Source organism: Berghia stephanieae, chromosome 1 (assembly GCF_034508935.2).
Source record: "Berghia stephanieae isolate SIO BIC M18660-M18661 chromosome 1, UCSD_Bste_1.3, whole genome shotgun sequence".
Taxonomy (NCBI): domain Eukaryota; kingdom Metazoa; phylum Mollusca; class Gastropoda; order Nudibranchia; family Aeolidiidae; genus Berghia; species Berghia stephanieae.
In genome coordinates this window covers 145,495,570-145,506,381 of record NC_088360.1, presented here as the reverse complement: position 1 = coordinate 145,506,381, position 10,812 = coordinate 145,495,570, and the positions used below count along the sequence as shown (strand labels likewise).

General features: G+C 36.6%; 1 protein-coding gene across 1 annotated transcript in view; it reads left to right on the top strand.

Annotated features, from left to right (window-relative positions):
- LOC144963439 (E3 ubiquitin-protein ligase MIB1-like) overlaps positions 1 to 10,812 on the top strand; it is a 240,398-nt gene that overhangs the window by 222,599 nt on the left and 6,987 nt on the right. Inside the window, exons 14-19 of the mRNA XM_078897502.1 lie at positions 824 to 956; positions 2,683 to 2,769; positions 3,611 to 3,739; positions 5,195 to 5,376; positions 9,358 to 9,550; positions 10,368 to 10,446. Of these exons, the coding sequence (XP_078753628.1) occupies positions 824 to 956; positions 2,683 to 2,769; positions 3,611 to 3,739; positions 5,195 to 5,376; positions 9,358 to 9,550; positions 10,368 to 10,446 (803 nt within the window). The remainder of the gene's footprint in view (positions 1 to 823; positions 957 to 2,682; positions 2,770 to 3,610; positions 3,740 to 5,194; positions 5,377 to 9,357; positions 9,551 to 10,367; positions 10,447 to 10,812) is intronic.

Below are 10,812 nucleotides of genomic sequence, written 5' to 3'. Positions count from 1 at the left end.
AGGCCAAACTCAGCGGGAATTTATTCTTCCGCCCTAAACGTTGTCGATTCCCTCTTCCGTAATGGAGTTTGTTTTTTTGTTTGTTTTTTTTGTGGGGGGGGGGGGGGGGGGTAGCTTTTATATAGCGCAATATCCACTACATGTGCTCAAAGCGCATTTCAAGGTGTCCTTGGTCAACAGCAATATTTAACATGTAGGACGGGACATACGCCTGTTAGGCGATATTACAATTTTTCGGACAAAGACAACGCTGTTAACGACCAGGTACTCCTTTTACACATGAGTACGGTGAGAGAATGTGAATAAAGAGCCATTTCCAAGGACTGAACTATGCTCCGAGCGCGAGGCTCGAACCCAGGACCTTCCCATTCCGAAAGCGAGTGTCATACCACTAGACCACATAGCCGCACAAGTTCCCGGTTTGAGAGTTTTTGACAAAATGAGGGTCATTATAAGCGGTCAATATTTGATGGACGAGTTTGTTGGGGGTTTTTTAAACGCGTGTTTTTATTTATTTTGTTTGGATTTTTTTTTTCAGAGTTCGACAAAGTACTTCTGCATTCTGAGAAAACTTTTTTTTGCATTGTGGCCATAAACGTTTTACTTCAATTATCGAAACAATAAATGACCTTCAATGACCTTCAATTTATCGAAATCTTGTCAATCCCGACACCCCCACTGCATACTTCACTTTTAGCGGGAGTTATTGCCCTTTACCATTTATTAATCTCATTCCAGGTCTTACCACTTCTCTATATATTATATCAGCTTCTTTAATTCTTCTCCATGTTCTGTCTACCCCCCCCCCCCCCCCCCACCACAGTGCCATGCGTATCCTGTTGACCAAACTGCCCCGTCCTTGGATCGTGGACGAGAAGAAGGACGACGGGTACACGGCCTTACACCTCGCGTCCCTCAACAACCACGTGGAAGTCGCCGAGCTGCTGGTTCACCAGGTAAGTCAGTTCCTTTCCTTGTTGACATCTCTGGGCCCGTTTGTTTTGTTGTTGTTTTTGTTGTTGTTGTTGTTTGTTTTTTTTTTGTTGTTTTTTTTTTTGTTGTTTTTGTTTGTTTGTTTTTTTGTTTTTGTTTTTGTTTTTTTGTTTTTTGTTTGTTTGTTTTTTGTTGTTGTTTTTTGTTGTTTTTTTTTGTTTTTTGTTTGTTTGTTTTTGTTTTTGTTGTTTTTTTTTTTGGCGGGGGGGGGGGGGGGGGGAGGAAGGGAGGTTTAATGAATGCGAACTTACTAGCGTTTAGTCTCTGACTTTAGTCAAGTACTTGAAAAAAATCGGATTTTGTGTAAGCTGACCAAGCAAGTCCCAGAATAAAATCACGACACATTGGGACTAAGTTTGGCCAAGTTTTAGTCATTTACTGAGGCCGGACTTCAAACTTAGTCTTAGACTAGTTATTAGGATACATCATAGCGTCGACAAGATAGCAGCTATTTTTAGATTGATTGAGAGAGCTTCGATTCGGAAGGAAAATACGTCGGTTACGAATGACAAAGTCAAAAAGTGTCCTGATGCTTATTGACACTGGCTTTAAAAGCACTATAAGGTAAGTGCAGATCGTCGAACGTACACATTTTTGTGAGTAAAAATTAAATAAAACCCCGACTCTGATCGGGTTCGCGAGTTACGAGTGAACGGAGAATCGAAGTCAAAGGGTTTGCTTCAAAGAACAACCAAAAAAAAAAAAAAAAGATTATAAAGTATAGTGGAGACAAATGTTTTTCTGCTGGCATTGTAACTGACTGAAATAATGTGATTCATCAGATAGAACGCACTCTCTATTTTGTTTGTTGTTGTTGTTTTGTTTTGTTTGGGGTTTTTTTTTTTTTTTTTGGGGGGGGGGGGTTGTTGTTGTTTTTTTTTGTTTTTTTTTTTTGTTCAATTTGTTTGAGTTTCAATGGAACTTTAATTGGCCTAAATATAGAATTGACAGTCGACCATGGCCATAATTGTAATTTGATCAGTCGACAGTCAATATCACGTGATTTGATTCATCATGGCAAAAGTAAGTTCAAACATGAAATGGAACGAAATATTATCTACACCGGATGTGTTGCTAATTTCCTCTTCGGAAATATTTTGCTTTGAAAGTATGAATGCTGGTATCTTACCTGCCATCGTTTACTAGAGAGCTTGACGTTACCAGCACAAAATAGCCGATTTTGTCACCGTCCTTACAACGCCCACTTCTAGGCAAGAGGCCAACTAGTCAGAGACTAGAAAACGTTCATAACATTCGATTTTTTTAGTCACTTACTTCGCTTAGGCTTAAGACTTGCAAGCCATTTACTAGAGTAGGAAATAACTAAATCCAGTCCGCTTATTTCTGGTCTTGTTAACCCTCTCCTTACCACCTACAGCAAAATCGTCACATTTGTTACGACACAATATACATTTTTCTTATTCAGATTTATTTTGTACATTACAAAATTTGAAGAATGATCTTTGTTTAATTAATGAGAACATAAAGTTGTTTTGTTGAGAGCTTGTTTGAGTTTAATAAAATCAAATTTTTTGCCGGGTAAGCCTGCCATTTTGGAAAAATACTGAAAATGATCGGTAAGGAGAGGGTTAAAGGTATTTCTGTCCATGGATAATGTGGCTGAGTGTTAACTTTTCTTTTTTTTTTATATATCACAAATGAATGAATATGAATATTCATGTATTCCAGGGTAAAGCCAACATGGACATCCAGAACGTCAACCTACAGACACCCCTCCACCTGGCTGTGGAAAGACAACACACCCAGATCGTCAGGGTCAGTGAAATCTGCACATTATTGTGATGTTCTTGGAGATAAAGATAAAAGGAGTATATCTGACTCATGAATGACAATGTATTCTGTGTTTACTTGAAAAAGGCCAAGGGCCGAAACGTCGTTTGTTTTGTGTTGTTCATTCATGATTCAGATTTACTCCCTTTATTTTTATCTCCATTTTATTGACTCATTTAGGCACCTCTATTTATAAGTGTTATGTTCTTACACAGTCAAAGTTTATCAAACCTACTTACAACTTATACAGAAATGAATCGATATATCATAATATTATATTCAGACTTTTGGGGAGCAAAGTTGTCCATATATACGGATTTCTTCCTTCAGATACGGATGTTTTAACCATTTTTTAAAAAAGATAAACTGAAGAAATATTTTTTAAGATATTGAAATGTGTCTGTTTGGATAATTGGTTGCTTCGTTTGAGATTTTTCATTTTCTTTCTTCTTCTTCTTCTTCTTTTTTTTTTCTTTTGTGTGTGTGTGTGTGTGTGTGTGTGTGTGTGTGTGTGTGTGTGTGTGTGTTTTTGGAGTGGGAGGCTCGTTTTTATTGGGGCTGGTGGGGGGGGGGGGGGTGGTTCCTTTTCTTTCTTTCTTTTAATTGTTTTATTATTTATTTATTTTTGGTCGTTTTTTTTTTGTTTTGTTTTGTTTGGTTTTTGTGTGTGTGTTGTTTTGTTTTGTTTAAAGGGAAGAGGGTTATTTTGGCTTGGTTTGGGGCCCCTTTTATGGCTGTGGTTTCGAAGTGATTATTTGGACACTATTTATTATTGCCATATATTTGTTATTTTATTTATTTGTTTATTTATTTTATTGTTTCCCAGCTCCTGGTACGTGAAGGATGTAACTTGAACGTCCCAGATAAGGATGGGGATACACCTCTCCATGAAGCTCTTAGGCATCACACGCTGTCGCAGTTGAGGCAGTTGCAGGATATGCAAGATGTCGGAAAGGTTTATATCTGTCTGTCTATCTGTCTGTTTGTCTGTCTATTTATTTGTCTGACTGTCTCTCTGCCTGACTGTCTGTTTGTCTGTCCACTTTCATGTATGTGTGTCATCAAAATTCTGTGATTTATTGGCGAAAGCCTAAGATTGAATAAACTTTGAAACTTTGACACTCTGTCTATTTGTCTGACTGTCACTCTACCTGACTGTCTGTTTGTCTGTCCGTTTTTCTATGTGGTACGTGAAGGATGTAACTTGAACGTCCCAGATAAGGATGGGGACACACCTCTCCATGAAGCTCTAAGGCATCACACGCTGTCACAGTTGAGGCAAATGCAGGATATGCAAGATGTCGGAAAGGTTTATATCTATCTGTCTATTTGTCTATCTGTCTGTTTGTCTGATTGTCCGTTTTTCCATTTGGTACGAGAAGGCCGTAACTTGAATGTCCCACCCAGGCTGGGGACACACCCCTCCATCTTCTATATCCTACGACTCTCCATCCAGCGCCCCTCCCCCCTCCCCACTCTCCCCATCATCTTCTATATCCTACGACTCTCCATCCACTCTCCCCATCATCTTCTATATCCTACAGCTCTCTATCTACCCCCCCCCCCCCCCATCCCTGCATCCATTCCACCACATTAGATTACCCATCCACCTCAAGGGTCGTGGTATGAATACTGAGACCACAAATAATTACCATAGCGCGGAATACGATATTTACTAACTTTTGATTTACCCCAAAATTTTGTACAAAAGCTGGACATCTCATTTGTTTAACCCTCTCCTTACCACCTATTGGAAAATCGTCACATTTCTTACGATGCAACCATCACTTTTCTCATCCAGATTTCCTTTCCTTTTTGCTATAGCTATAAAAACTTGACATTCTGTTATAGAGTTCATATTGTCGAACAATATTACGTTTTCGGTGTGCTTGTTGTTTTTCTGTTTTGAGTAAGAAATGTCTGTTTTTGTGTTGGGTGGGTGTGAAGTTTTGGGGAACTTCTGAAAATTGCTGGTAAGGAGAGGGTTAAAGATGGAGACTTTTAGAAATATGTTACAAGATAAAGTATTTTTTAGCAATAACTTATAGGCTGTCGATACAATTCAGCTTGGGTTTGGGAAGGTGATTTTCAAAATCTGCTAAATCGTATTTTCATCATTCAGAGGAAACTGCAATTTTTTGTCATTTATTTATAGACTTAAAGAGTAAAATACTTGTCTAGTGCGCGTCGTAGAACAATATCCTGGGTGTTTTGAAACTTAAAATTTCATCTGGTGATTCTAAGGCATCTACTAGATTGATTTTGAGAGTGTTGACCATTCGTTTTCTGTCTGGATGTGATTTTGCAGGTTTTGAAAATCGCCTCCTTATTTTGTAGTTCCGACTGACCATCTCGCTGCCTGAGATTTTGAAGAATTCGATAGCTGAACATTTCCCATAATTATTTTCAGCTTCTGATGGGACTCGGCACGCCGGGTGCCGACAAGAAGTCGAGTGCCTCCATCGCATGTTTCCTGGCCGCCAATGGAGCTGACCTCAATCTCAAGAACAAGAAAGGTCAAACTCCCCTTGACCTTTGCCCCGACCCCAACCTCTGCAAGGCGTTGGCCAAATGTCACAAGGAACGAAATAGGTAATGACCTTATTTGGACATGGACGAATGTGATAGCAATATTGCTGGCCACCAGATTCTAAAGATGTTCTTTTTTTTAGATCATTACAGCATTGAATATTCAGTCATATTGCCCTATTTTTTTTACCATGTTACATTCTTTTTTATTATATATAATATATATATATATATATATATATATATATATATATATATCCACCCCCCCCCCCACATCTATATGATACAGCCCTACATCCACCACCCCCCCCCTATATATATATATATATATATATATATATATATATATATATATATATATATATATATATATATATATATATTATTTTTAAAAATATTTACCACAATGTTTGAGACAGTCTACATTAATGTTTCAGGCTTAATTTGCCATCGTCAGAACTGAGTTGTTTTGTTGGCTGTTGTTGTTTCTTGAAGTGGTTCCGGTTTAAAGTTGATTAACAAGAATTTACGCCGATGTGGACACGTTCCGTACATCTCACTTTTCGTGTTGAGTGTGGCTTCATGAGGGTGTTTGATTATAGTATATTTCTCTTCCAGGCATAAGCTACATTGTTTTGATGTTGGTGTGTATCCTGTTGCTTTAGATAAAATTTTCCATGAAATGTTGTTGTCTAGTTTGTTGTCTTTTAATTTCCAAATATGTTCGCTGAGTTTTGTGGATGTTTTTTTGTTAGTGTTTCTAAATGTTGAGGTGTGGAGGTTGTATCTTGTTTTGAAATTATTTTCTGTTAGTCCTACATATTTTTCTTGCTTGTTTGTTTTAGTTTCTGTGACTGTGGCTTGGTAAATTAAACTTGATTCTAAGCATTGTTTGTTTAGTGGGCAATGTTCTTTATTTCTGCAGTTGCATTTTCTGGTGGGTGGGTTTTGCTCTTGTCGGTGGTTTATTAATATTTTTTTGTTGTGGCTTGAAATTATTTGTTCTATGTTGCGCATACACGAGTAGCTTATTTTTATGGTATTCCTGTTGTTAATTTTATGTAGCTTGTGGTTTTTTGGAAAGTGTGTATCAATTAATTTCAGGAACTGCTGTCCTATGTTTGTGCTGACGTTTTTGTGGAAAGGTGGGTTGAACCAAGTTATGTGTCGTTTTCTTGTTTTACGTTCTTCACTTGTGTGTTGGGGTTTACATGGGAGGGAGGCGTCTGTGTATTCAAATGGTGTGTTGTATCCGCTTTTTGTGAGTGCTTCTTTGTAGGGGGTGGCTGCGACGTTGAATATCTCTCTGTTTTCCGAAAGTTTGCTCACCCTCAGTGCTATGTTTTTTGGTATGTTTTCAATGACGGGACGGGGGTGGTTGCTGTTTTTATTAATGTAGCTAATGGTGTTGTTTGGTTTTCTGAACGGTTGGAATGAATTGGATTTTATGTCGAATGTGATGTCGAGGAAGTCAACTGTTTTTTTGTTTGCTTCTATCGTGATTTTCAAATTGTTGTTTTGGAATATTTTACAGATTTGTTTTTTGATGTTTTCGTTCGCTCTTGGTCGTCTGTTGGTTATAGCGAGTCCGTCATCTTTATAGAGGCCGATGTATGTGTGTGTATGTTGCAGTTGTGACAGGATGTAGAGTCCGACCAGTTCGCATGTTTCAGCACCGTCGAACGAACCCATTGTTACGTCGAAATCATTATGTCGCTTTGTCCACGGCGTGTTGTCATAGTATAGTGTGCTGTGCTTGGTGTGTTTGATGATGTGTTTTTCCTCTTCTGTGATGTTGGTATATTTTGCTGCGAATTCCAATGCTTTGTTTAGTAAGTCTGGAGTGATGGAGGGGTAAAAATCGCAAATGTCGAAAGAGATGAAGGTGCAATTTTCTTTGTTTTGGATATTTTTAAACCATTCAATGACTTCATCGGTGTTTTTCCACTGGTTGAATTTAGTTGCTTCTTTGACGTTTTTATTTATTTTTTCTAATATCTTTTTGCTGATTTTTCCAATTTCAGATTTGTATGGATTTATTAGTCTACATTTTGGATTATTTTTGAAGTCAGGCTTGTGATCTTTTAATGTGATGAACGCTTCTCTTCTTGGTGCTATATCGATTCGATCGCTAAGGTCAAGTCTGTTCGCTATATTCTTATCTTCTTTTGTGATCTCTTCGGTTCTATGTGTTCTGTCTTTCTTATAGTCTTTGTTGATTTGTTTGTGTGTCATTTTATCATATTCCTCAGGTGTCATTTTGTAATAGTTTTTGGATTTGTCGGCTGGTATCAGAAGTTGTTTTTCTTTGTTTATTTTCTTCACATCGTTAGTCAGTTGGTTTTGGAAGTTGTTATTTTTGTTTTTGAACTGTACACTTTGAATGAGATCTGAAAGTCCGTCTTCTAATTTTTTAAAATCAGGTATTGGGGGGGGGGGGGTGAATTTGTAGAGTTGAAGCCGTACGTTTTCTTGTGGGTGGGTTCTAAATGTGGGTTCAGGAAAAAGAATGTTCTCCATCGTAGATTCTTGACAAATGTTTCTGTTCTTGCTATTAGTGATTTAATGTAAGATTTTCTGTTGTGGTAGGAATATTCTTTGTAGAATATGGGAAAGTGGTAGGTCTAAGTTGTGGCGTAGTGTCCATTTTGTGTCTAAGAGTGCTCAACGGTGCGGAGCTGTGTATATGTACCCACCCACCAGAAAATGCAACTGCAGAAATAAAGAACATTGCCCACTAAACAAACAATGCTTAGAATCAAGTTTAATTTACCAAGCCACAGTCACAGAAACTAAAACAAACAAGCAAGAAAAATATGTAGGACTAACAGAAAATAATTTCAAAACAAGATACAACCTCCACACCTCAACATTTAGAAACACTAACAAAAAAACATCCACAAAACTCAGCGAACATATTTGGAAATTAAAAGACAACAAACTAGACCACAACATTTCATGGAAAATTTTATCTAAAGCAACAGGAAACACAACAACATCAAAACAATGTAGCTTATGCCTGGAAGAGAAATATACTATAATCAAACACCCTCATGAAGCCACACTCAACACGAAAAGTGAGATGTACGGAACGTGTCCACATCGGCGTAAATTCTTGTTAATCAACTTTAAACCGGAACCACTTCAAGAAACAACAACAGCCAACAAAACAACTCAGTTCTGACGATGGCAAATTAAGCCTGAAACATTAATGTAGACTGTCTCAAACATTGTGGTAAAATTTTTTAAAAATAATAATTCGCTCCATTACTACATGTCGAGCACTTTTCGTACCATATTTGTATCAAATACAATTCAATATATATATATATATATATTATATATATTTATATATATATATATATATATATATATATATATATATTATTTATATATATATATATATATATAGCAGAGTACCTACTGGTGACAAGCATTCTTGGATAAACGGGTATCCTTGTCAAAGGGTAACAAGGAATGTAACTGTCGGGTTGAGGCGACAAAGACTGGGATAAACTCCAGCTTCTTGATATCACTATAGTCTTGAAGTACTTAGTAAAAGATAAATGATGCAGACATCATCATCATCATCATCATCATCATCATCATCATCATCATCATCACCATCATCATCATCATCATCATCATCATCATCATCAGTATAAAATAGATTTAAAACAAAAAATTCCCTTTACTCAACACATAAGGGAAAATTTTTCTCTGGGCTCTAGGGTCTATTCCAAGGAGAGACTGGAATAACCCAAACGTCAACAGCGGTGCAGAGCCTCAAATTGAGCTAGGGCGAGGTGGTGACTTGCTCAAGGCCTCACAATGCAGCAGCAGATGTGATTGAACTCGGTACATTCTTCTGGGTACGAAGCAAAGACTGTACCGCTGATCCACGCTGCCCCCCACATCCCAGATTTGCCCAAGAATGTTCCCTAATTTTGTTCCCACTGGAAAGTTAGCAGGTTATAAAATGGTAACTCTGTCCTCATTGGGTTTTATTCCCTCCTCCCCCCCCCCCCCCCCCCCAATGTCCAGCCCTGGCCTGACAGCTCCCAACGCAGCCATCATCCGCAATGACCAAGAAAGCCTGGAGGAGTGTATGGTGTGCTCAGACCAGAAGCGGGACACCTTGTTCGGCCCCTGTGGACACATATGTACCTGTTTCCTGTGCTCCCCGCGTGTCAAGAAGTGCCTGATGTGTAAAGATCCAGTACAGTCTAGAACCAAGGTCAGTGTCAGGAATTATGATTTTAAAAGAATAAAATTTCCCCTATCCCATCGGAATGAAAATATGAAAATATTGGATGGTTTCATTCTCAAATCGTTCAATTGGATTCAATAGTCTGATGTCACGTCGCCCAGCAATGGCGGCCATCGTGGTTCTAAACAAAGAAAATCAGTACTTTTTATATAGAACTTTTCATATGTCTTGTGATCAGAATGTGTAAAAGTCAAAACATGATCAGATTTATAATGGGTTTTTTTTTTCCTCTGGATGTTTGTCGGAGAAATATTTCAAAAGGGCATCTGCCATTGTTCCGATAGTTTAGAGGGGGTTGGGGGAGTACATTGTACAATTTTTTTTAATGATATATATTTATATATATTGCATGCCATGTATATTGTGTGTCCTTGTATGGGATAGGCGTTATATAAATAAATTACATTATTATTATTATTATTATTATTATTATTGTTATTATTATTATTATTATTATTATTATTATTATTATTATTATTATTATTATTATTATTATTATTTAATATTATTATTATTATTTTTGTTTTTTTTTTTTGTTTTTTTTTAATTTTATTTTTTTATTATTATTATTATTATTATTATTATTATTATTATTATTATATTATTATTATTATTATTATTATTATTATTATTATTATCATTATCATTATTATTATTATTATTATTATTATTATATTATTATTATTATTATATTATTATTTATTATTATTATTATTATTATTATTATTATTATTATTATTATTATTATTATTATTATTATTATTGATGTTTTATCACCTTTCAGATTGAAGAGTGTGTTGTGTGCTCGGACAAGAAAGCATCTGTGTTGTTTAAACCTTGTGGACACATGTGTGCTTGTGACGGTGAGTTTGAATTGATGGAAAATTAAACAACAAACATTCTGCTGTATAGATAGAATGAAGTTGACGTACCTCGGGTCTTTGTTATTGTTTTTTGCCATCCGCGTTTATGAGTAATTCTCACTAAACTGTATTAACCGGACTATAAACGTTACGGTTACTTATAGTTTTGTGTGTTGGTCCGCTATACTTCCGGATGGCAATGTTGTGAGCTTCTTCACCAAGCGCATACTATCTATAAACAATATAATAATTGCTCTTACTGTTCTGCTGTTGTAATGGGAAACTTTACTTTTTTGTTTGTGGAAAACCTGAGTTTTTTTGGTATTGGGAAACATGAGTCAAATCGTCTGCCGCAGGTCTTTGTGT